A 27,116-nucleotide genomic window follows, 5' to 3' on the forward strand; every position below is an offset into this window, starting at 1 on the left:
CACATCTAAGGGGCAGAAGCAGCATGGAACTCAGTCCTGATCGGTGCAAGGGTTTGTGCTGCTGGGTGATCCAGTCTGCAAACTGGTCATTGGGCAGGAAGTTTTCTGTTAAGCTGGGGCTCAGCCCAGGACACAGGTTCACACTCAAGTAGCATGGAGAAGCACAGATTCTGAGGTGTGGCCTTCAAAGGGCACCACTGTAAGGGCTGGACAATGTCTTTGCTTTGTCTTCAGATGCAAGCAATTCATCATGAAGGGAGAGCATGAGCAGGCTGAAGGGTTAGGCTCCTTCCATCCCAATTTTATGTGGTTTTATTTATCCAATATTTTGGTTTGGGTTTGGTTTGGGTTTTAGGAACATTATTTTTAATACCCTTCTCATGCTGTGGGTCATGTTGAGAAGAGTGCTTGCAGATGGAAACTTGGTTCCTTTCAGCTGAAACTGCACTGACAGAGGCACTCCCTGAGTGGACACAACATATTCCCACTGCTACAATCCACAGAGGCAGACAATGAATACTCTGAAGTAAAATCCTCCAAAATACATAAAGTGGATCTCAAAACCAACCTGGATGTCTGCAGCTATTGCACTGCACTTCTTGCTAGCATACAAATGGAATAAAATGCTTGAGCCATATGGAGATTCCCATATATAGTCACTGGTTCAGAACTTAGGGTAGAATCTGCTTTCACAGCATCACAGGTAACCCCCACAGGTCAGTGAATTTGGTCCCACAGGGTCCTTTCAGGAAGAGAATCATTTAAGGACAATATAAAAGATATGGTGAAGAACATGATCAAATTCAAAGAGGAACTGTTCATATCTGCTTTAAGGGAAAATCTGTACAAAGCAGAATCAAACATCACAAAATTTTTACTCTCTGGAATTTCCAGAGCCTACAGGGATGAAGTAGTTGCAAACACTGGAAAGGATGAATTGAAATTTGTGTTTCTCCACCTTAAAAGCTATTCTGCACACTTGTTGAAGAAGAGAAATGCACTGAGGCATCTGCATTGCTCCCAAGTACTTACGTGAAATTAAATTTGCACATGTTTATCAGGGGGTAGAGCCCAAGGTCAAAAAGTGGGATGAAGACAAGAATAAGAAGTGGATTTAAGAACTGCAATACAAAAGAATGGGAGTTTAGTGACTAGAAAGCAACTTTCAGTAATTAAACTCATAAAGCACTGTCCTCCAGAAATAATTCCATTACAGAAAGGACATGAACAAACACTTAAAAACCTCCTTTTAAAATATAATAATAGTTTGCAATTTGACAGCTTCTGCTATTTAGTTTTCACAAGCATTAATACATTTTTTCATATCCTCTCCTCCAAGAGGTAAGCAAGCATTGCTGGCCCAATTTCCCTGAAGAGGAACTGAAGCAGCATGTTTTTAATGAGTACAAAACCCACTGACAATTCAAACAGGTGACTTTCAGTGCTGTTGTGGGACCTTACAACAAACCAGCAATAATGGAAACATCTTGGGACTTCAACAAAATCCCAGAGGAACAGATACTGTTCTGGGAGACTGGTGATTTCTTGCACTTCCACACAGCCTGAAAATCCCCCAGGAACTGTTTCTCCTGGGAAGGCCAGAGCTTGTCTGCCAGGAAGCAGTGGCAGAGCAAGAAAATGGAGAGTGATGGGGAACAAGCAGAGGGAGATGCTGTATTGGTTTCAAAGGAAGATTTCAGGGAATCAGACAGCTTTGAAGTTCTACAGAGCTGTTCAGCATAAGAACTGTAATCAACTGTGACAACACAGCACCATCTTGGAGCCTTAGCATTTTTATCTGCCCTGCAGGAAGGGAGAAAGAAAACACATTTCAGGTATAATGCTAGCACATAGGCACATTAAAAGGAGATACAGCTTGTATCATCCACATGCCAACACTCATTCAAGAACTATCATAGTGGCATGTCTCCCAACACCTCTCCACTAGGCTTCAGGATTCAACCTCCTTGTTAAGACAACCTTGGGATCTTCTGAACACCAAGACTAAGCTTACAAGACAGACAGTGAGCCAGAAGGCACAGTACACGCTGCTATCACCTTCAAATGGAGCAAAGAAAGGCAAACCATGGTGCCATGAAAAGAAAAAAAAAAAAAAAAAAAAAAAAAAGAGAGAGAGAAAAAGAAAATATATTTAAAAGGTTTATTCCCTACCCTGTAGTATCTTTTACCTGCATTTGGTCAGGCTGAAGGACATATATTCCCTGAAACAAAAAGATATTCCAAGTTATTCATAAATGCAATATAACAGTGCATGTGGCAAATAAGCAACTGTTTCAGTAGAGGCCCTGGCAGCAAAAGTGGTTCCCTCAAATGCTTTACATTGGCTTTAGCAGCTGATGTTGTGCTCTTGACACTTTTTATCTAAGGAGATGATGTTTGATGAGCATTGTTTTGCAGAAGAAAGCTACACACAGTCCTTGATACCTGGCAGCTGGGACACAGCCTATGATAAGTGCTGAGATCCATCTTTCAAACTGACTGAGCCACAAACTAGGTGAGCACAAACACCTCTTCCCTCTCTCAGTCTGCCCAGGGCACCAAACAGGCTTTGCTCAGCTGAGTCCTCAAGGCTGCAAGGAGGTGCCTCACCTTTGCATCACTGTGCCCAGCCCCCCAGCCAGGCAAGTTCATCAGGGATGGATAAAGGGATCCATCCATTTGGAGTTCCCAAGAGACCAAAGAGCTGTCCCCAGGGAGGGGTTGATGTTTGTCTGAACTGCATGCAACAGTTTTAATTTGAAATTAAGATAAAGAGGGGGGGAATTAGGAAGGAAATAATATCTTTCTAAGGAAGTGCTGTGAGGGTTTGTCTCTGGTCTACCAGGCTTGTTCTGAGCTGTTCTAGAATAGTTGATTGTCTCTGCCAGCAGCTGTCTCCTGGGAGAGTGAAAACCACTGCTCACAGCAAAGGAGTCTTGAAATTAAAATCACCAGGCAAATATTCTCCTCTGCTACTTTGTGAGCACTATACAAATGTGCCACCTAAAAATATTTCATACCACACTAAATAATTCCCTGTTTAACTCCCAGCTTCCTAGCTGAGGTCTGAGGTCTGCAAAAGGGAAAAGCAGGGAACATTCTAAGTGTGATCAACAAGCCTAATGGTGGGATCACTCCAACATTGCAGTTAATTTTCACCTTCATGGGTTGGGACAACTCACAAGTGGAGAAGGAATGAGACTGAAACACAAGCCAAAAATCTATCCAAGTTGGTGCAATAAAAAAAGCCCTGAATGTGTCCTTCTCTACCTTGAAGTCTTTAGTAAGTGACACCTGGTGATTCTTAGATCTGCTAATCACTAAGTGCCTGTGAGAAAAACAGCAGAAAACAAGATTCAGACACACAAAAGCTGCACGAACTTTCATTGTTTTGTCTGTCTGAGGTGGACAAACATTACCCAAGGTAATATTTTTCTTTTTCATGCCTCATTTGAATTAATTAAGCCTAATGAGTATCACATGCTGGGAGCCTCAATTTTAACAGGCATGACATAGAAGGGCTCAAATTTGGGGCTTTCAATTTTAAACTGGAAAATGGGCATTTACAATTCTAATTCTGATGTGAGCATCCACAGGTAAGATCTAGATGGCCTATTAAACATGTATATCTGGAGACCATCCCTGTATGGTGACATCTTTAGACAGACAGCTGATCTGCATTTATCTGTCCCTGAACACTGCACCACTGCTATTCACATCTTTGAAGAACTTTATGGCTACTGATTAATCCTTATCACAGCTCTACCCTGTACATAAGACTCCTGCTGGTTTTGAGAGGCTTCATTAATGTAAAATGTAAAGCAAGTAGGCCAGAGCAGTCTCATACAACTACAATAGCTTTAGTTACACCTGACAAAGACTATGTGAATGTTCCTTGACTTGTGTCTCCAATGAGGGTAAGAGACTGGAAACATACCTGCTCAAGGTCACAGAATGCCCAGTTGCCAGGGGGTCAGCACTTCTGACCTTGCAGGCTGCTGATGGCTTCCCAGCCCTTGCTCCTTGCCAAGATGTGCTATGATGAACTGAACATGGCTGCACAAAGGCTTTTGCTTCTAATCACCAAAAGTGCAACTCTGACTCATCAAGCAGATGCTCTTAGTACTGTGAGACTCCAGTTAAAAAGCAAGAGCAGTGATGTTACTAGAAGTTTTACCAGCCCTGGTGATATTAAGTACTTACAAAATCAGCATTCATTTTTGTGGCTTGCAAAGTCCACCTGGAACCCTAAGAAAAAACAGATAGCTGTGAAGCTTTCAAGATGTCCAATGGGACTAGAAAACATGAGGATAGTAAAAAAGACAGTCCTGGAGGTCTTGTGTCCCTTCTAACACCTGTCAGAAGGCAGGGTATTTTCTTCCTTCTCACCCTCCTGTGCCAAACACCCAAGAGGACTGCAAAGGGATGTCCAGCAGTGATGATGGGTACTACCTTGGCAAGCCCCTGGAGAGCTGGTGGAATATTGGCAGTCTGTGTGAATGATCTGTTGTTACCTTGGGAGGAAAAGGGTGCAAACCCAGGCCAGAAGGCAGATCTGCACCTCTCAGTACTGTACCTGCTGATCAAAAAGGGCCCAGAACATTGGCAGCGGTATGAAGAGGAAGAGAACGCGCGTCACCATTTTAACCTCCCCAATCAGCTGTTTCTATAAAGAGAACAGGCAAAACAGTACAATGGGAGTGAAAAGCCAACAGGTGATTCAAATCACAAAGCATGAAGAGCTCACCATTTCTTTCTGAATGTCAGTTATTATTACACCTATTTGTAATATTGGACATATTTGCATTTCAGTGCAGCACCTAAACCGTCCATTAAGGGTCAGGAGAGTACAGATGTGGGAAAGGACAGGAGAAATGAGAGCCTGGGACACATGAGGAGTGGTGTGGCCAGGCCAGTCGTACTGTCTCCCCTGTCTGGCTGCCCCTCTCCCTCTCTCATCTCCAAATCTGCCAGATAGAGCACCACTTACTGAGTACTTTTCCGATGCCCAGTCCAGCCAGTGAGCTCTCTTTGGAATCTGCCGGGAGCGGTTTTGCAGACGGTTTTTAATAGCAAACTAGGGAGGAAAACAGGTGAGTAACTACCTCGTGGCATTTGTGCCCTTGTCACATTCCCAGCTCAATGCTGCCCTCCCCACCCCCAGACTAAAAGCAAACCAAGAAAATTGAAGGGTTTTGCTGGACACTTTCAAAATCTTGGATTGGATACTTTATGAATAATTCTCTGCAAGGAAGTTTCTGTGACATCAGTTGACTAAAGGTATGATGTGGAAATTGACTTCCTCATGGGCTTCTCTTTCAGAGCCAAATCTGACAACAGCCCCCAAAGACTTATAGTTGACTAAAACCTACTACCTGATAAAGCTTTAAACATAATTCTTTCAGGTCTCTTCCAAAAAAACACCTGTTGGATCAACTACTGTGCTGGAGGGGAATGCCTCATTATCCAAAGCGATGCCAAAACCAGAACTCTCACTCCCCTCTTGTTCTGTAGACTTTTCTTTGTATATTCCTGGTGCAGCACGTGTCTCATTCATTCCTAAACCAGTTTTCAAGCCGGTTTCTCACTGAACCATGTATCAGTGAAACGGAATTCTCAACTTTTTTATTTATGCTGCATGCTCCAATCACTGAACAAACTGAACACAGCCATCCCAGCAAAAAGACCTCACTTAAAAATCCTGTCTTTAAAATCTGGCCTATTTTCCCAAAGTAAATTTTTCACTAGGATTGACCCAGGTAAGAAGAAAACACCTGCTGTTAGCAAGAGCTCCTTGAAAAAGAAACATCATTGCCCACCTAATAATAAGAATATTTGTTCACATACTGTATTCAGCTTGCATACTATGAAAAATAATTGACATGAGTGTAATGCAACTTCAGCAGGTGTCTCCTGCATTTACATGAACATGCTGAATGTGCATAATATGAATGTGTACTATTACTGTCTGCTGAACTGATAAACTTCAGTAAAATCATTCAGATGAAAAACAATTGAGTCCTATATCTGATACTCTTGAGTTTCTGAATTTTCCTTTCCCACTAAGGGCTCTACTGACACCAACTGAACAGTTCATGTAGCCAAGGAAAAATAATTGAAACCTTGAAAGAATAAACTAGGATCTAAATGTTTCTTATTCCTTACATCTCACCAGCAAGATATTCAGGAGCAGCATACAGAACTCTTCCCTTCACACTTTTCTAACCTGCAACATCAGTCATGCATGAGAAAGAAAGAATGGCACACACTTACACCAATGCATTTGCACACTTCAAGTAAGACGTTCCCTTCCGGTGGCGTTTTCCTGTACAGTCCACTTCCAGCAATGAACACAACTGAAAAATATTATAATCCAAATGGGAATTCCCATGACTGAGCCTCAACCCTGTAGTGGCTTCTGGGAAAGATCCCCTCCTCTGTATTAAACAGAAATCCTCTGGCCTTGATGCTTACAGGATGGCACTTTTAATGACAAATATATAAGACTCCTTTAATGCCTTCAGATGGAAGAAAATCCAGCATCCTACAAAAGGCAGTGTCATCCCTAGGAAGTCACTGTCATCTTCTCATGATCAGCCCTGGCATAACAGGTACCGCCACATCCGACTCATGCCAGGAATCAAAGCTTTGAAAATTCCTCCCCATCTCTGCTTTTTGGGGACTATATTTAATGGGCAATCCACACTGAATTGCTGCACCTGATGCTGGAAATCAGCCCTCAGTCATTGCAACCATGTGAAGATTAATCCAGATCCAGTGTGGGCTTTGTGTACTTGCATCTCACATTTCAATGGAAATTGCCATGAAGGTCACTGCATCACACACTGTTAACAGAATTTGCATCCATTTCTGGTTTCCACAAAGGGATGCAAAATTTAAGATACTGTTTTCTTTTGGGTTTCTCCTTCAAAGCAGAAAGAATATTGGACTGAGGCTTCAAAACTCTCTCAGACAGGGGGCTATCTGATCACATATCATTTGTCCTGCTTTGGAGGGCCTCTGAGCACACTGAAATTCCAAAGACATTAGTAGAAAGAAGCACCATAAAAGCTGACCATGAAATCCTTACAACAAACCAACCTCAACATTTTAAATTAACCCAGTTGTCTGGGTCAGTCCACAGCCGGTGGACAACTAACACAGGAGGCCTGGGACACTGCAGGGAACTCACCATTTCTTTTTTCTAGCTATGAAGACCCTTTTGCATCCAGTTTTGAGTTGAAGAACTGTCAGAGAGATCCCTGAAGTCAGTTTAGGTGAATCACAGTGGAAGACATTTGTTCAAAGTCCCACAATGTGGACAGTTGCACTACCTAATTTTCAGCATTTCCTTGTGGACCTGTTGGCACTTCTACAAAGTGATTCATTAGATTTGCTTATTGCCTTTTGGTGCTGCCATTGACTCCTTTGAGCACTGATTTAGATTTTGAATTAAAAAGGTATCAACCTTCCCCTATCTTTCAGAATCTAAAGCAGCCAGAGAATCTTCCTTTATGGGACTTCAGTTATGCCTCTAAATCTGTCTTTCTTTCTATCATCACGGGGAGTGGGCCAGTCAGAGTTAAAAGGGTATTTTCTCCAGTTCTTCATGCTGTTCACATATATATCACTTCCAAGGGCATATTTGTGTGTTACAAAAGAACATAGAGCTGCTGTGCTGGGCAGGCCATGAGATCTGGCAGCAGGACTCTAGCTAAAAACACATTTCGATTGATGCCCTCCCCAAAAGTGCAATGTTTACATGTCTGTTTTCCCCTAGGCAACTACTATCCTGCTAGAAACACTCATCACACTCTGGTGCACAGGGGAGTCTGGGGCTGTCCTAAACTGATAGGAACAGGCCACAGGGGAAAGGGAAGCTTCTCAGGCCAGTGACCATGCACTTTTTTGAAAACAATTACTGTAATGTTAGCTATGGCCTGATAACATTTCCCCAGTGTCCTTCTTTCTGATGCAGCTATGGGGGAGAGAGCAACATTCACATTCTCTGGGGGATGAACTTTCCAAATCACAGATTTTGTGGTGAAAATCACACAATTACACAATTGCTTGGTCTCTCAATTAAGCTAACAAGCTGAATGAGAAGTCACCCCATGCTGTGTTAAAACCCCCTCAAATGAAGTGTAATAAGGAGACTGCTCTCCTCAGCAGCTTGCAGCTGTGAAACTAAAGATAATGGGATGTCCTCTGTATTGGCTACCAAGGAGTAAAAGTAAAAATGTGGAAATTGCTGAGTATTTTATAGGGGCTGAAGAAGAAATCTTGACAAGTACATTAATGGGACTAAGATGCAAGCTTTACGAAGTAGGGTGATTGCAGCTGCCTCCTGACACTTGGATAATAAGGGCTTTTTATTGCAACATAATAATAAGCTGTCACTGTAATTGTGGGAATTACTTCAGCCAAGGAAAGTGAAGCAGCTCAGAATAAAGTAACATTTCTTTCAGCTCCTTCCACAGTTTCTGTGTGGCACACAGATTATGAAGCAAATGACTGAGCCATTAAAGATGGCCCCAACCTCCAAAGAGCCTGTGGAAAGGTTAGAACTGGCATGCTAAGCTGCTCTTCTATAACCTGGGGAACTCTGAGGGCTGCTCAGATTGCAGTCAGAGGCCAAGCCTGCTCATAGGCAAAGCTGCAAGTCATCAGGAGAATAATTTTAGTGCCTTCCTTTCCTTTGCAGAGCAGGTATTATGAAACATCCACTAGATCACCCTCTCATCAGTATCATGATAAAGGATTGCAGTAAAACTATGGTCTGGCCAACATTAAGTGAAGTAGAGATTTCTTCTTATTTTTTTTTTTCTGTTCTGAACTGTAGGCTTGTTGGATGACTTTGAACCCTTGAGGTTCCCATTGCAATCTCCATTCAGAGCTAGTGAATTGGTACATTTTCTCATCTATCCACAGACTCAAAAATGGTAACTCCTACTACAAGCAAGTTTCCACTCACCAAGGGACAACACCATCAGTGCTGCTGGGACACCAAAAGCCAGTGCATAACAATCCTCTCCAAAACATTTCACATCCCCTGAAAAAGAAGGGAGAAACAAAAGCACCTTATTACAGCAAGACTTGTGGCACCTGGGCCTTTGATTTGCTTCCTCTGAATCAGTCACTTCCCGTGGCTTTATATCTTCTTTTCTGGTGCTTGACACTGTGAATTGAATCTCCTTGAAACAGTTGTCCTCCTTCAATGAAGACAATTTGGAAGAGGGTTAGAGTCTGCCAGCAAAAGCAGCTGATAATGGGATATTGATGAGAATGGTAGAAGGGAGGGGACAGATGAATAGGTAGAAAGAGGTAGCAGAAACAGTCATTGAGGATAAAAACCTTACAATAACCTGGAGGCAATCAGTATTTGCCTAGATCTAAATAACCAGTTCTGTGCTCCCACGTTATTTGTGCCAGCTGTAGGAGTTGGAGCTAAAAACCTGAATCTGATTTCTTGGCTACCTACAGTGGATAAAGTGCAAGGCAATAACCATTCTAAATAAGTTAGAGTACAGGATTAGTTTTAACACTCCAGTTTCCTTTCTCACCACCTTCCCCATCTCACTAGGGCAGAGTGCTCCAAATGTCAGCTCTTGAAACAACCCACGAGGAAGCCAGGTTTGTTACTGCATGGCTCCCATCAATCTGAGCTACACCTCACTGAAATCCTGTGCCTCTTGGACCAGGTCAGTTATCAGACCATAGGAATTTAGAATTCCAGTTGCAAACAGCAAGCCAGAAGTGGAGTCTGTTTGCCAGTGGCTACAAACTACTGCATTCTTACACAGAGTAATAAGAAAATGGCTAAAATAAGCCAACACAGTCAACAAGAAACAAACCTATGAAGCCTTCAGTTGTTCCCATTTTTTGTCCCTGGGCAGTCATAGTCAGCTGTATAGCTGTGTGCATGCACAGCATTTATTTACTTACTTTCAGCAAATTAGCTGAACTCCAAACAAAGCTGGCAGGGAGATATTATAGGCACTCTGCACTTTTGACATCCAAAATGAGTTGGACTTCTCTACCTACAAGTATATATGCCACATTTCTGCCAAACATCTATGAACTGCACCTCTTACCCTTCCAAGAAAAGCTTTCATGCTTTGCAGAAATTTTACTCTTTCCCCATCCCCTCCACCTCATTTACATCTTGCAACTAGTTTATTGCTAGGCTGCATTGGCACAGGTTTTGACGTTTGAAGGAGTGTAAATTTTCATCTCCCCACCTGGGGACACTGGTGGGAGAAAGAGTACAAGATAGAGAATTTATCTTTGCCCATTAGCACAGTGTAAACACGGGACCAGCACAATTGCCTGAAGGCTTGTGAAATGAATGTCCTGTTAAAATAATCACTATGAACAAAGAAAGCTTCATGAAGGCCATGGGACAGAATGAAAAAAATTGCTGCTAAATGTGAAGACTACCTTGTCCCTGTCCTCATCCCCATTGCCTATGGCCTGCTGCCCTGCTTCTGTGTCTGTATTTAGAGTGTGCCAATCCCTTTGGCTTCTAGGCACTGTGATACAATGAAGTAAGTGCAGCAAGACTCAGGGCTAAAAGGGGTTGTGCAAGCTGGCTAGAATGTAAAGTAGGTCTTAAGTGGGGCATAGGCCTGTGCTTTGTCTTCAAGGCTAGTTGCTCAGGGCTGCAACCTTGCAAGCAGACCTCCACAGGCATGCCTGACTGCCAGGAGCAGAGCTCTCCAGAAGCCAGCAGGACCCTGTGGGAGGGAGAAGGTAGGACTTCAAAACCAGCCCTGACACCTGCACAAGACAGCAGAGATCAGTTCCCATCCACAAGTCACCTGCAGGCAAAATGGGGGAATAATCCTCCAAGGGCAGGGGGTTGGATTAGATGACCATATAGGTCCTTCCACCTTTAATATTTTAATTTTACAGTTCAGGCTGGCTTTAAAATATCACCAGGAATATAGTTTCTGTGACTTGTCTGCCAGTACTATAAATCTTTTACATTGCTGCAGCAGGATTAAGAAGGCATAAATGCAACACACTGGCCACTCCACAGATAATATTTCTGCCATTCAGTTGTCATAAGATCCTAACTATGCAGAGTAGTCAGAGGGCTGCTAATTTATTGTCTTATTCTAAATCAACACTGACCTCTTAATACAGGAGTTACAAACGTGGAGATCAAACTTCCAGCATTAATGGATAAATAGAAGATGGAAAAAAACTTGCTTCTCTCCGAGGTCTAAAACAAGAGAAGACAATATCAATGTCACAGCTAATGCACAGCACTGGTCTTGCAAATTGAACATTATCAATTCTCTTGTTAGGAAGGCTGGGTAAATATTGACACGCAGTGCATAAAATGTTAAGCAAACAAGCTTGCATTCAGGTGATGGTAAATGCTCACATAAATCAGTTCACATTACTTGAGAAGTGCTTTGGGGCTTTTTGGCATTTCAGAGGAAAAGTCACTGCTCCAAGAGCGTTGTGAGATTTACTTATTCAGAACAAGTAGCATGATTCAGCTCCTCTGTCACTTAATTCAACCCAATTTGGCAGAGTTTGACAAGCTCATCATTTCTTCCCATGATGGAGCTCTTTTTTTTTTGTTTTGCCCTCCTCTCCTGTGTAGAAATAGAAAAAGAAACCTGTGTATTTTGGGGAGCTGGTAATGATGGCATAGAGAGGAGAGTGGCAGGAAATGAGAAGTATTCATCAGACAGGAGATTACCAAACTGAGGCCAGTCAATCTCAAACTAGGTAGCTAACTACCAGGGTGAATTTAAATCTATGGGAGTAAATTCAAGAGCCTGATGGAGTTCAGAATTTTACTGATGTTGTCACATAAGTTACACAGTCAAAGGATTCCTGTTGATCTTCCTTCTTCCTGCATAATACATAATTTGGAAGGAATCAAGATGCAGAGTTTGGTTCTTTTTGCAGGAGTAATGTAAGGGCAGAGAAAGAGTAGACCTGCCATTGCTTCACACAGGTGTTACAGTAGAGTCCTCAGACTCCTGTCCTCTTCTAGTCAAATTTTCATGAGCAAACCAGAATTTCTAAGAGCTGAGAAAAACTCAAGCCTGCAGATTTCAACATGATAAAATCTAGAACAGCAATTATCAAAAGGAATGTATTGGTAAGAGAAGAGAGTAGTGACAAAGAATTTGGAGCATCTTATTTCACACATTCTCAGATTTCAGTGATGAGAAAAAACTGATCAGAGAAAAGGAGGAGTAAAAAAATAGTGACCTGGCATCTTACAAATACACTGACTGGAAAAAAGAATTCCCACCCTATTCTCTTAATCTGTCAAGCAGATATACATTAGCAACATGATTTGGATTAGCTAATTTGAGAGAAGGTACTGTACACAATAATCCCAATCTCCTTGGCAACCAGAAAATAAAGAAACAAAGAGAAAGTTATTTAGTACCTTAAACACCATATCACACTGTTTGAAAGCAGCTTTGGTCCTTAATTAATATGCACAGCAGCCTTCACATTTGCATAACACAATGTAAATATAATTTTGTTCAGGCATTTTTAGCTTGGACTCCTAATCCCATAGACAAAGATGCATGGAAATCTCCTGCAGATAAACCAACTTTCCCTATCTGACCTCCTGCTGAAACAGTCTTCACTGTTTGCAGAAGTACTGCTCTCAAAGTGGCAGATCCAAGACTATTACACTCACAGAAGTAGTTAAAGAAAAACAGATGGATGGTGTGCATTCACCTCCAAACATACATTTTCTCTATGTGGAAACAGCAGGGGCAATTATTTACTCATTTTATATACAGAACTACTGCAACCCTAGTTTCCAGATGGAACAACTAAGCCTGTGCACTTAAGGCTCAGCTGAAGTTTATCAGTGCCCTGAAAACTAAGGGGAAATCAAATGCTTTATTTCATCAGGAATTTTCAAAACTTATTTCATCATCCTATCTGGAGTGGAAGATAAAAAACAAGATATGTCCTCTCAAACACTACTCCAGAGAGGAGAAATGTCCTACTTGCCCCAAACTTTTAATTCCTTACAAAATCAAAATTTCTCATTCCAATTTTGAAGACTTAAACTTCCTATCATCTTTTTTTACTTCTGCAAGGTCAAGCAATTTCAAAAATGGTAAACCACAAACCTTTCTAGTCTGAAAAAAAAATCAATGGAGAAGAACGCGTTGTTCTTATCAGAAGGCTTTTTACAGTTTTCTTTCTCTAAATTACTTTTTCTCAAAGACAACACACAGGTGAATATTAAAGCCTTGGTATTTGATAAATTTGTTGGAGAGGTGTAGTCTGAATGCTGAATAATGGACACAGACCCACACAACCACCAACAATTCAATTTTTTCTCTGTAACTCAGTTGTGGTTGTAAATTTGGGAAGGAATTATGTATGTGCCTGACTGGGGTGCTGAGATTCATTAGCTGAAGTCTATAAAACACTCTGAAGATAAGTGGTACATATTATCATACTGTAATTAGGTGGTAATTGAAAGATGCTGGATAAACATTATTAATCATTAATATTCATAGAAGTAGCACTTCTCAAAACACTGCTGTAACACCTGTTAGAATCCTTTTGAGACAACCAAGCATTGCAAGCTGGGATGCCCACTTACTAGCACACAGTGTTTTCCCAGGGCAGTTGTGCTTTTGGTGGGAGTGGTGCCAGCCAGGGAGGCTGCTAACCACCAGATGATTGCTGCTCCCTCTTCAGCAGCATCCTCTAAAGCACTAGGTCCAGCTGATAGCACAGGACAGATATGTCTGCATTAGCATCTGCTTTGACCAAGTGATCATGAAACACTGTGTGTTTTATTACTCCTTAGTAACCAGAAGATTCATCCCTCATCACACAGTTCATGTGCAGAAAGCACAAATCTTCACTAAATTTTAAAATAAACACTTTAGTCTATATTATTCATTCATTAAATACCGACTACGTGCTTGAGCATTGCAAATGAAGAGCAGCAAACTGCCCTACAGGGCCCTCATCCCTTGCAAGGCAAGGGGCAACCTCTGTCCAACTCTACCAAGGCCTTTCCTGACAGACCATTAGTCTAATGGTCGGGTTCTTCAGCACCTCCACTGATAGGGATTTCCATCTCTCAAATGTCCTGATATTTCCCAGTGCTTCTCTAGATCCATTTTTGGAAAAATTTTCCCACTGTCAGTCCTAAGTAATCCTCTTTGAATTTAAACCTATTCATCACAGACCCCAGCACTTATTTTCTTTCCTGTAATAGTGTCCCTCTACATACTTTAGAACTTATGCTATGTACAGAAGTTGCTGGTTTGAATACTGCCATTGAGAAAATGGAAATTTTTGTTCGTGTTATGGTATTAAATTCCAGGTCAGTTTGAAAATTATGCATTTTGCCTGAAGATTAGTACTTCCTGACCTGCTTCACTTCTTGAAGGACTACCTTATCCCTAGTTGAGCCACTGTGCTGTGTAATGGGAGTTTGAGATTAGAGCAGGTGAGGATCCCAGCACTCATGATGGAGAATAAGAACACAGAGCGACTGGACTACCATACCCAGGATGCAGACAACAAACAGGGTTAAAAAGGTTTTCCCAACTCCTAAAAAACTTTTCATTCTGGAATATCTATAAAACATTCTATGGAGATTTGGTACCAGGACTACTTTTAAAAGAAGACTGGAACATTCTGCAGTTCTTTCTGAACGATATCTAAGACAATGACTGATTTGAAAGAAAATTCCCAATGAAGCACGGGCTGGTGATACAATTTTCTCTTTCATTTGCTGTATTCCACTGCAGTGCATTATAATCACCCCTGTTAACCTTGTTCAGAAATGGCAACAGTTCAATGATAAAGGATTTTCCAACTACTCTGATGTCCAATTAACATTTAGATGACTTTATGCAATTATGACCTATCCTTCCAGATATCAGCCCTGTTCTGCTGTCATCTTTCTTTCCCTAAGCATCCAGCTTCTCCCTAGTTTCATGCAAACTATCCTATGTCACATCTTACTACATCTTTTCCTAGCAAACTGGCCCTTACAACAGTATTTGATAACATACACATCCTCATAAAGTAGTAAGCAGACACTGCAGATTTTAGGAAAGAAAAGAAATCTTACATGTTCCTCTTCAAACTGGTCCCCACCAAATGCAGAGACACAGGGCTTGATACCTCCCGTTCCAAGGGCGATCAAAAACAGACCAACCATAGACAGGACCCTTCATGCAAGAACAAAAATATTACCATTGCAGAACCTTTCAGTACTTATGAGAGCATTTTAGGGTCACCCAATCACAATTCCTCTGGTATCGTCGTGTTTTGCACATGGGTAGTGATGAAGAGCCAGATATGTGTGGAAAAACTGATTAATTATCCTAATTTCTGCATTCAGTACCAGTCAATTAACCAAACTGCTTTTGTCAGTTTCTTGCTGTTCTGAGGCACAATGGACATACTAGAGATCAAATATCTATGGGATTACTTTTCACTCACTTGAGAACAAAAGATTGCAGAGATCAACTTAGAAAAACAAAAAGAAAAGAAAAAAAGCCTTTTCCTGTAGCCTTTTAGCCTGAGTAAAGGCAAACTGTTTGAATTAAGCTCATTCTTCAGTGCTTTCTACCTCCCAGTGCTCTTCAAATACCATTGTTGGCCCAGCAGATTTCACCTGTAGAGAACAGGAGTGTCAGAATTGGCCAAGTCTGGGATAAAAAGAAACTGTTCTGGAAATGAGATGTGCTCCTGCCTGCATGTGCATATTTTTAGAGCTGTGATCACCTAGGCAAAAACAGCTCAGTGGTTTCAGAGATGCCAGCTGGGTAACTACTCTGACAACCCTATCAGTTCAAAATCTACAGGGCAAAAAGGGTGGTATCCTACAGAAGAGACAGACTTTTCCTCAGTCACATCAGAAAATGTATCTTTGGTTTTCTGTTCCTGTGAACACAGAGGGACCTTGCTGAGCTGGGCAGCTGTGCTGATAAGAAAACGAGGCAGAAATGAGCCTGGTGCAGGCAGCTGGATGAAGGGGACCAAATTCCAGTTGCACAGAATAGTACAGAGGGGGTGATCAGAGATCCCTGTCTCAAAGGGCTTGGAGTCCCTGTGGTGGCTTCCAGCTCCTGGTGCATTCACTCTTCATCTGCCCTTCTATTCTTACTCAGATATCCCAAACCCTCCCCTTATGAAAAAACCCCATGAGCAGCCTCCAAACTGCTGGAGGAGAAACAAATGACAGTTCTGAGTAAACCCTCACAGGCTGCACCTTCAACAGCTACTTACACATGAACGGTCTGGTTGCCTAGGGATGGAATGGCCCCCACTGACTTTATCAGATGGCCAATCACATACACAATGGAGAGGTAGATGATCGTCCTGTGAGGAAAGCAAACAGCAGTGACTGAAGGTGCTGGGTTGATGTACAATCCAAAACCAGTGCACCCATGTTTCCCAATATGCCAGGTCTACTTGGCAGACACACAAGGAACTGGTTTGCTCATATCACTGGTACAGCAGGCAGCTATAACTCTTTTGTCTTAACACTGGGTGCACTGGAAGAAAGAGACAGGCAAGTGGGTTTAGATTAAGAAGGGATAGCCCTTGCTTTCTTTGCAGAGGATGCTGAGCAGAGTAAACTAAAAATGTTCCAATCTTGTCATGCATGAAAGACTGCAAATAGAAGAGTACTGTTCAGGTCCAACTCAGTTTCCAGATTACTAATAACTGGCTTTTTGTAGCATGTGCCTAACAGATTCCCCTGACTAGAAGGCATCTATAGGGACTGTTGCCTACATTCAACCTACCTGATTAACATAATTCTGAGTGTGATTTCCCAATAACAAAGTCTGTCTTAGACCCTAAGTGTCTCTGAGGACTGAGCTCATCCATCTGCCCCCCATATCTTGGTGAGGGAGAAGAAATCTGACTCAGAGGATCAGGCTCTTGACTGAATTCTATTCCTTGGTCACCTTCAGGATTGAGAAGTGTCTATGTATTTATGTGCAGACTGGACACACACAGAGGTAATGGAAGGACTTGTTAAGACAGAGGCACTAGAGGAAACACTATGAGCTCTAAGTATGGAAGCAGTCTTAACCCATTCAAACCATGGTTGCAACAGTTAATTTAAAACCACATCAAATAATTCCTAAAAGCACATCTAAGCTGTTATCCTGTCCTTGGTACTGGCTAAGGTTCAGCTACTACAGCAAAAGCCACCTCCCACTAAGTAATAGGTATTACTTCAGGGAAAGCCTACAGCCTAACACACCAAGATCTGCATAAGGATTTACCTTCTCCCAAGATCATGCTGCAAGACAGATATCCTCAAATATCAATGAGCATTGCTAGGTGACCTTAAATAATGAATAAATCCTCACCGTTGGGTTTTTTTTTCCTTTGTGCTCAATTTTAGTAATTCTTTTATTCCTTTGAATGAAAAAAATAACATTGGAATCTCCTTAAGAACTTTCTGCTGGAAAGGCATATGGCAGCTGGTATTTTCCTGTTGAGACTCTTCTGCCAGATGTTAAGACTAGAGAGCGGGGTTCAGCTCCACTTCATCACTCTGACAGCCAAGACTCCTCCAACAATGAACAAACAGTGCCAAGAAAAGAAAGTCCTATATCCAGCTGCTCACCACCACTGAGGCAGATGATGGCCCTGCAACTTAACAGTGTAAGAGACAGCTGCCTAACTTAGTCAGGGAGAGTTTACCTGGTTTTGTGCTGAGGGAGATGGTTGGAGTGAACCCAGGTTTCTCTGGAATAACATGGGTGTGCTCACACCTTTCCTGTGCTGTGAAAGCATAAATGTAGTAGAGCTAGTGACATTTCATCTGAAATAATGAGACCTGAAGGATGACAATGCTTCCTCAGGAGGAGATCTGGGCTAACTGAGGGTTAATTACCCTACACCTCAGCTTCCTCAGTGTGAATAGAGAAAGACAGCAGAGGAAAAGTGTGTTTGTGACATTTGATTTGTTCCAACTTTGTTGCTTATTGGCCCTTGGGTGAAACAGGAGCAGGAACAGCATGAGCAAACAGATTAGATGTTCATCCCTTAACAAAGAGGAGTTGACCTTCCCAAGTGAGTCTTTGTTGCACTCTGAGCTAGCTCAAAACTGGGAGCACACACAGCCCTAGCCTTGCACAGACTGCATGGTGTAGATACACACTGTGTGAAGTTGAGAGATGCCTTCACTTACTTGTATTTCCCCAGCCACGAGTCTGCCATGATGGCTCCAATGACAGGTGTGAAATAACATAGGGCAGAAAAGGCATGGTACACAGCAGTGGAGAGATTCTCATCCCAGTGGAAGAAGCTTAAGAAATATAGTGTCAGGACAGCTAAAAGAAAACAAGTAAATCATATCAGATAATTAATGTCTGTCTCTGCAGGTAAGCAGAATCATGGTGGCAAGAAAATAGCTGATTTGCCTAGCAGCTATGAGGACTGTTTTGGAAAGATCTCTGCTTTCAGACCTGTTCCTCATAATCCATGACAGAGGAACAGCTAAAATGAGATTTACGAGTGTTAGGCATTATTAGCTCATAAACATTAATGTTTAGTTGGAAAATATATTTTGTAGCTTATCCTACTGTAGCCTGTAGTTCTGTTTATGCACATTTTCTATTTGCAAATTAGGTGCCTGTATGATTCAATTCCCAAGCACACTGATTGCACACAACTATGAAGTATGTTGCACATGGGGAAACCAAGCCTGATACAGAGAATCATACAAAAATGTAGATTGGAAGGTACATTTGGAATATTCTAGTCCTTATTTCTACTCTGAGAAGGGGTAGCATCAACGTTAGAGTACACTGTTCATACCTGCACCCCAAAATGCCAATTTACTTTGAAAGACAGCTGAGACCACACACAGCACAGCCCTGGAACCCCAGGCCAGTGTGTAGTGAAACCTAAGGGTGGGAAAGCAGCTTCCCAGGCACAGGCCACATACCTCTCATGCCATAGTAGGAGAAGCGCTCGCAGAACTCGTTGACCACAATGAAGGCAATGCTTAAGGGGTAGTTGGAGCCACAGAGTTTCTGCAGGAGAGAAATGAGACTATGTCAGCTCTGTGAAGGCCTTCACCCCAGCAACATAGCCCCTGGACCATGAAGGAGTCTGGTCCAAAAACCAGGTGCCCACTGGTGCTTGACTGGCCTGTGGGTCAGACTCAAAGGAGGGAGGGTTGATGTCTCTTGCTTTGGATAAGGCTCCCCAGGGAATCAGCCTGCCCAGCACAGGTCCAACTGAGGACTGCCATGGGGATTCTGGACTGTCAGCAGTCCACCATGCTCACAGCTCCAGGAACTCCAGTGGAAGTGTCTTACTGACTCTACTGCAATTCAAAAACACCCTCAGATGCCTTTTCTCCTACATTTCACATAAAGCTACTACCCTGCCCCAAACCTGCTCCCTCCCCAAGTACCAGGCCCTGCCTCAACAGTTGGCAGACCTCAGGGAGCTGCTGTCTGCTTCCATGTGAAGCTGCTCCCTCCTGCATGACCAGTGCCCTCCATCCCCACACCTCACTTGCACCAAACCGTGTGTCCTGCACTCCCTCAGGCACGGCCTCCATTCCGTATTCCAAGAACACTGGCATAGCTATGGATAATTCACTTCATCAATCAAAACTAAACAAAACAGCAATGGGACTGTCAAGCCTGTCCGAATGTGGCCACTCAGACTTTACTTCAGCTAAACTCAGCAGTTTCCAAGTAAAACACAAGGCATTTAAGCGGATGAGTCTTGGCCTGACCTTGTGTGGGCCTCCATCCCCCCTGTACCCCACTGCAGACCAAGTTAAGCAGCTGGAAGCTGCTTAGTTCCACTGCCTCACAACAAGGAAAGCAGGTTCTGACAGCACTGCCCAGCCTCTGCCAGTTACTGGGAGAGAGGGACTGGCCATCAACTTGGGGAGCCCTTGAGGGGCTGGGGGGGGAGTGTGATATCAACAGCTGCCTTTATATTTATGGTTTGAAGTGAGATGAACTTTTCTTAACACGCATTTCTGTGCCTGGTGTCAGAAATAATGAATTCCTGTATTTCTTCCCAGAGTTCCAAATGCAAATACAGGTACCAAAATAGATGTGTTTATTTAGGTTTACTTCGCCATCAAGAGACCTGAGCTTATTTGAATTCCCAAAGAAATATCATCAAGTTTTGAATAGCCTAGCTTAATGATGCTGTCTTGCCCCACATTATATATGAGTAACAAGGGACTGACTGTCCACGAAAAAAACCACCTAAACACAAACAAAACCAAACAACCCCTTCCACCACTTAACCCAGCATCTCTAAAGAAATACTTTTTTGTCCTTTTAAATATATATTTTTCTCTTGCTACTTATGGGCTACTTTTTTATTAAGAATCCCTTGGCCTCTTAGCTTTACTAGAGCAAAGCTGTCATTACCCATTTCGTTTAATATTCACTCTGAAAACCACAATGCTCAGCATATGGTTTGTAAGACAGAGTGGGCTCCCTCAGAAAGCTCTCTGGGGCCTCCTGCTTTTAGATTAGCCTAAAAATGGCATATAAGCTATAAATGTACAAACATACACACATCTGCACACACAGAATACCTTTCTTCAGAAAGTTTTTCATAATAAAAAAAGAAAAGCCATAAGAGGCAAATGTTTCCTGTGGGCACTTGGAGGCATTTTCTGATCTTGGAAGTAAAAATGTGTAATAGAGACCATTTTTCTTACTTTTTCACAAAGCTTGCTATCAGTACTCATGAGATTTTACTAACATTTAACAGAGATGCAGAGCATGACTGTTCAAACCCAGATAGCCAGGTGTCAGAACCCTGCTGGCTAAATTCACCCATCCACACCCCATGCACAAGCCCTGCTGGATTTAGCTGCCAGAGCTATGCATGCCATGCTGCAGCCTGCAGTGACAGAAAAGCAGGTAGTGACCCATTTCAGCCACACCTCATCTGGGTCCAGCACCTCCTACAGATGAGCAGGGAAAGCAGAGGAGGAGGCAGTGACTTCCCAGCTAAACCTCCCCAAGCACCTGAGCCAGGACCTGTGTTTGTAAGTGGTTACAAACACAGAGCAACAACTTACAAGCAGGGGTGCTTCCATCTGGCTTGTATGTCCTGAGATGGTATAAGCACATGCAGAAACCTTCATGCAATATCTCAACACTGTATCACTGACCTGCCTGTGGCCTGCCTGGACATCCAAAAGTGGGCTCTTTTCATCCATGCTGAGAGCCAGGTGAAGTTTGCTTGCTTCTGGGGAGGATGACCTTGCCCAGCAAAGAGCCCCTCAAAAGCAAAGAGGTTAAGCTGGGATTCATGCATGCACAGGTAGTCTGCTGGGCTATGCTACCACTGTAAGTCTAGGATCTGTGGGATTATTGAGCTCTTAAAGATATTGCAGAAGTTGATAGTCTGTCTTTGAAAAAAAAGAAGGGCATTTAAAATGCCAGCTACAGGAGACATTCGTTTTCACCTCTCCCTCTTGCTGACTAGCTGCAAAATGTGAGAAAGATTAGTATTTCCCAGGAGCTCTGGATATCCAATAGTTAGTGTCTGCATAATACTTAATTTTTTAGTTAAATAGTTGGCTTGCTAATGACATGGCTGTGAGCTTTAGGAGCAAGTATTACCATATTGCCCTGCAAGTCAAAGTAGATGCAATACAAGCTCTATTCTCCCTACACTCAATAGAGTGTACAGTTCGCAAGCACTCAGCAGAATTAGCCTGAAAACCTGGACAAATATCAAAGCAACAAAAAATTCACCTGACTCTTGTTTAAATTGGAGCCTAACGTAAACCTGGAGGCTCTGTCACTACAAGTAGTCTCTGTAACACTTAGCAGCAGCCTGTCCTCAATCCCTGTGCCTTTTTCTGCTTTGCAGCATCTGGGGACTTCTCTCTCATGGGCTTCATCAAACTAGGCAAATACACAGGTCAGCTCCCTAACTCTTGTGCACAGCATTCCCCTCCACTTCAGAGAACTAAGTTCTTTCCCACATGAAAAACAATGTTCAGGAAAAAGGCAGCAAACAAAGCCCTTTTCCCCAAACATTCAGAAAGTTCACTTTTTTTTTCCTCTAAGCTGCACTTTCTTAACTTAATCAGGTTAATGGAGGGATTTTGCCTAGAGTTGTTAATGCTTATTTCAGCCCTCAGCAAGAAAGAGTGTTTGTCTCTAGCCAGAGCACAACAGAGAAAAGAACAGAAAGATCTTGCAATGTTTAGAGCAAGCAGAACAGAAAGGAAGGAAAAGGAAACCAGCTGTAACACTCACCGGGCACTTTTTCTGAACAGGAAAGTCTCCTTTGGGGGGATCATCTCCTGCAGAAATAAAAGTGAACAAAGTTTCCTTGGATTCGTTTCTCTGAAAGGCGTTCATCTCCCCTCTCGCCTTGTCTCCCACCATGCTATGTGGCTGTGGTGAGTTGACTGGGAAGATTTCCAACACCAGGCATGAAGTTTGATTCAGTTTGAGTTAACCCTAATTGAGCACATTTGTGTAGCCAGGGTAGAAAAGGGAGGGAGATGCTACCAGGCAATACAAGTCCAGAGTTCAAAAAGAGTCAGGGAACACAGCCTAAATCATTCACACGTTGGAGCTGTCAGCACAGACCTCCTATTTCCTTGGCATGCCCCCAGCTATTGTACGTGCACCAGCCCAGCACAGCACTGTATGCTGAACAGATGTGAGCTGCATAAAAATCCCAGGTCCCTGATACCCCTGCAGCCCACAGATTTGGGAGCAGAACATGCATCTCCCTCCCAGTGCAGTAATGATAGGGCTATTCTGCAGAGACTACAGGGAACTCATTCCATTGAAAAGCCACAATTTCATCCCAAGTCTTAACTACTAAAATGCTCATCGTGCTCAACCCTTGGACAACTGATGTCACAAGCACCTGCACTCTGTTAAATAATTTCTTTGCTGACCCAGGAGTGAAGTGACCCTGGGTTCATTCCTGCATCCATTCCCTGGAATGACCTTGCCTTTACAGATAGGACAGCTGAATTCAGAGGGCACAGTCAGCACCCAGGAGCAGCCCCAAGCTTCATCTCTACTTCTTACATCCACCAGGCTACCTACGTAGCAAATGCACCCTACACTGTGCTGAGAGACCCTGGAATCCCCCTATAGCTATATGGGCTCAGCTACTTGCAGATACCCTGTTGTCCCTTCTTCCATGCCCTTCTCATGGGAATACAGGAGCTCTTTACCTGTATTCTTCCAGTACCAGTTGCAACTACAGAAGAAAATTCACAACCTTTCCATAAACCATCCTCAAAGCAACACTCTCAGTTGAGTGGTACAGGGTTTTTTTCATTTCCCTTACATCTGGCTTCTTCAAAAAGCGAATTTTCAAAGAATTTTCCCAAATATTTCTCCCTTAACCAGCAAAAGTACGGAGCAAATCCAGAACCTTCAGATGATACAAGGAGTCTCCATAAACTCATCACTAGCTCCAGTACAGAGCTGCTGCTAGTGCTTGGGTGTCACAGGAACCAGGTCTGCAGTTCACAAGCCAGGAAAGAAGCATTTCCTCACACCACAAATCCACAATTTGTCTTCAGGTACTGCTAAAAAGACATAGGGAACACTTAAATAAGGGACTCAGATAAGATAAAGTGTGCAGAGGAAACACTCTCCACATTCCCTCATGTTCTGCCATTGCTTCCTCTAAAGATCCCCAGGGATTCTGTTTCACTACTGCTAAGTGGGCAGATAGGAATGAAGCCCAAACTTCAGATGAGGTCAGGAAAATCTACCTATTTGTTATTCCTTTTTCTTCTACAGCAGTGGCTATCAACAATTTGGTACCTCTCCAATACTGTCACAAACCAACTCCTCATCCTCAGCCCTCCCAGGTACTTGCATACCTGCAGGACCTTGCTTTTCACCTGGGTCACTTCTCAAGTGCTACAAGCAGCCTCCAGGCAGCTTGGATTTGTTTAGTCCCATCCCATAGGCAAGAGTGACTCAAAAGGATACCCAGTGTTGGGGGCAGTGCAAGGACAGGACATGTGCAGGTTGGTCCTGTCTCCTGCACACCAGGTTAGCATGTACTCTGTGCTAGAGGCAGCAGGAATACCTCTGAGGCCCCTGGTGGTATCCCTTACTGCCCCAAGGATCTCTAAAATACTCTCACTAGAAACCTGCTGTGCACAGGCAAGCAGAGCAAATGCAGAAGCATGAAAGGAGTAATACAAGACAGAAAAGGTTTCACCATCCCTTGTGCAGGTCTCATGTGCTGCTGCAACGTGATGCCTTAATATTTTCAGCTTCCTGCAGCTGTATTTCCTAAGTGTGTACATAGCCCTGTGTGCCACAATAGGCCAAATTATTTCCTTTTTTCCTTTTATTTAATACTAGCATGAAAAAACATTATCAGTCAGTGGGATTAACATACTACTTGTTGAATCCACTGAAGATATGTTTAGGTCATCAGCTGGCAGAAGGTTTTCTGAGACAGAAAAGGAATTCAGACATCTGGTAATAAATGGTTATCCATGGCAAACAGCAGGAATAAGTTAAACAGAATAAAACTGCAAGCAACTCAGACACTGATTAATTCAGAATAAGACTCAGTAGATTGAAAACCTGTGTAGCTGAGCTGAAAATCAGGAAGGAATTGTACCACAAAGAGAAATAAGGTGACATTTCTGAAGACAAGTAGAAACAAACAGATCAAGCACAGAATGACAGGGACTGCAAAGCTAAGGCACAAAATGAATTACAACTAGCAAGGGAACACAAAAGGCAATAATAAAAGGTGTTGGAAATGCTTGCGATACTGGAGAAAGAGGAAGGAAAATGAAACTCTGTTATCTCAGCTAGAAAACAAGCAAACAGCAGCTCATCCAGAGAAGCCAGAAAAGTTGTGTATTTTTTGTCTTCACTTAAAAACCTAAAATGTAACAAGGTATGTAACACCATTAAAATGAACCAGTAGGAATATATGTGAAATGAGACAAAAACTGCTGAAAGAACATTTGGATACCTCAGATGTGCTCTCCTGATGAGGTTCACCTTCAAGTGTTAGAGGTAGTATTGAACCACTTGCACTGCCTTTAAAAAGGCAGGTTAGGACATCCCAGTCATGTTCCTCCATAGAGAGATACTTGATCAAATAATCCCTTTTAGGCACCAAAAGGAAAATAAGGATTCCAAACCAGCCATGGACTGGAAAAAAAGCTGTCAAGCCAGACTGTTTTATTCTTCAGTGACAGGGTTAGTGGTGTAACCAGCTAGAGCAGCTGTGGATGTGATATAGCCTAACTATAGGGTTTCTAATGTCTTCCAAGGAAAAGAGGGTCCAGAAGAAACACCCATACAGAGGGCATCTGGGAGATCCCTCTCAGAGTAGCTATCAGTTATTTTTCATCAGATTAGGACACCAAACATGGAACTCCTGAGCTTTCCTATGAGCAAAGTTATCAGTACAGCCAGCATGTGGATCATGCTTGTGTCCAAAACCAGGATGGAGTAAGTTTGGGGAGAACAGGGTATGAACTCAAAATGGTGTTGCTAAATGGGAGAAACCACTTCTAGAATGAAAAAGATGAAATTCAGGGAAGAAGACTACCAAATGTTACCCCTACCCACTGGCAGGAAAAGCTGACACAGAGACCAAATACTTTCCATTTTCACTGAGGGTAAGAAGAGAAGAGGAATTGACTTTTTCAGTTAAAAAAAGATCTGGGGCTGCTTTTGACCAAATTCCCTTCCTGCAAAGACAGGTGGGCACTGGAACAGAGATGATGTGACTGGGGCTGCAGGGTTCAGGAAATCCCTGATGTCTGATATGAAGAACATATTTGGGACTGGCTAAATGTCAGGTTCTGTCCCGGAGCAGCCAGATGGAAGTGACCTTCTGAATTTCTATGAAAAACATGTGCTAAACAACTTCAACTGGTAAACACAAAAGTAAAGACTCCTTTCTGTGAAATTTCCTCTTTTCTGAGTTATCCTTTATGAGAGGAGGGAATCTGGAGGATGATTCATGCTTAAATGTAATATTCAGCTAACAGATGCCTCGCATAGCCAGAAGTTCTTATGCATACATTATTCTATGACTTTTGGCTCATCATTTAACTTTTTCTCATTCCCAAATCCACAGGAAGACAATCTTCATTTTCCTTTTGCATTTACAATCCTCAGATTCTCACTGCTTCCTGCAGCAGCACTGCACACTTTGCTCTGTTTATACTTCACTCATCTCTTCATTTTTATCTGCATTCTTCTTGTGGTACAATCCTTTATTGATTTTCAGCTCAGCCACACTGGTCTCTTATTATTAAGTGTTATTTTTAATTCATACACTATGGCCATACTTTTATAGCCCTTTATCTGTGCTTTTCTCCTTTCTCTCTAAGATAAGGTTATAAGAAGCTAGATGATTGTTTGCCAGCAATACTTCAGATTTAATGACCTGGCCCTGGATGGACAAGATAACCTCTCCAGGTCTCTTCTGGCTTTTTTTTTTTTCAGCTCTTTGATCACAGGAAAGAGTGTGGCTTAACCGATTTAGACAGACCCAGACCGGTTTCCATTGCCTCCAGACTTCTTTCAGACTTCAAAGTAATTTAAGAAAATGATGTATCAAATCACTTGAACAACCAGGAAAAAATGCCAGTTGTCTTCAGACCTGCATTTCTGCTCTATTCACTACATCTTACAGACTCAAAACTGTAAAGAATACTATCACTAACAATATCAAGTACCCAATATGTATTTTAAAACCTGTCACCTGGTCATTAGTCAACCTGTAACAATAAGAGAAACTTCTCATCCTCCCTGGTGCCTTTTTGGCTTCAGTATCTTCTATGATTAGCAAGAAAAAATCTTTTAAAATTTCTCTCACCACCTCGGGTATCCCTTGCAGCCTGCAGCACGTTGCCCTCTGCCATGCCTGCTGCTTCCTGGACAACCCCAGTTCTGTTGTGCCTGAAGACAAATCATAGAATGATAGAATTTTCAGGGTTGGAAGGGACCTTTAAGATCATCTAGTTCCAACCCCCCTGTCATGTGCAGGAACACCTCCCACTAGATCAAGTTGCTCAGAGCCCTGTCCAGCCTGGCCATAGAAACTTCCGGGGTTGGGGCTTCCACCATCTCTCTGGGCAACTTGTGCCA

At 42.6% G+C, this 27,116-nt stretch overlaps 1 protein-coding gene across 9 annotated transcripts in view; it reads right to left on the minus strand.

The window, feature by feature from the left end:
- SLC15A2 (solute carrier family 15 member 2) overlaps nucleotides 1–27,116 on the minus strand; it is a 63,402-nt gene that overhangs the window by 15,787 nt on the left and 20,499 nt on the right. For 2 of the 9 annotated variants that reach the window (XM_071746666.1, XM_071746670.1), the window contains 13 exons: nucleotides 22,260–22,306; nucleotides 18,947–19,034; nucleotides 18,188–18,329; nucleotides 16,264–16,356; nucleotides 15,101–15,200; nucleotides 11,137–11,227; nucleotides 8,975–9,052; nucleotides 6,274–6,356; nucleotides 4,991–5,077; nucleotides 4,577–4,666; nucleotides 4,204–4,248; nucleotides 2,190–2,222; nucleotides 1,033–1,121 (listed from right to left, as the gene is read on the minus strand). In XM_071746666.1, coding sequence (XP_071602767.1) covers nucleotides 1,033–1,121; nucleotides 2,190–2,222; nucleotides 4,204–4,248; nucleotides 4,577–4,666; nucleotides 4,991–5,077; nucleotides 6,274–6,356; nucleotides 8,975–9,052; nucleotides 11,137–11,227; nucleotides 15,101–15,200; nucleotides 16,264–16,356; nucleotides 18,188–18,329; nucleotides 18,947–19,034; nucleotides 22,260–22,306 — 1,066 coding nt within the window. Of the gene's footprint in view, nucleotides 1–1,032; nucleotides 1,122–2,189; nucleotides 2,223–4,203; nucleotides 4,249–4,576; nucleotides 4,667–4,990; nucleotides 5,078–6,273; nucleotides 6,357–8,974; nucleotides 9,053–11,136; nucleotides 11,228–15,100; nucleotides 15,201–16,263; nucleotides 16,357–18,187; nucleotides 18,330–18,946; nucleotides 19,035–21,160; nucleotides 21,271–22,259; nucleotides 22,589–26,844; nucleotides 26,904–27,116 lie in introns of those variants that run through there. The other 7 variants (XM_071746673.1, XM_071746671.1, XM_071746668.1 and 4 more) reach the window with 7 other exon arrangements.

Source organism: Heliangelus exortis, chromosome 6, assembly GCF_036169615.1.
Source record: "Heliangelus exortis chromosome 6, bHelExo1.hap1, whole genome shotgun sequence".
NCBI classification, from domain to species: Eukaryota; Metazoa; Chordata; class Aves; order Apodiformes; family Trochilidae; genus Heliangelus; species Heliangelus exortis.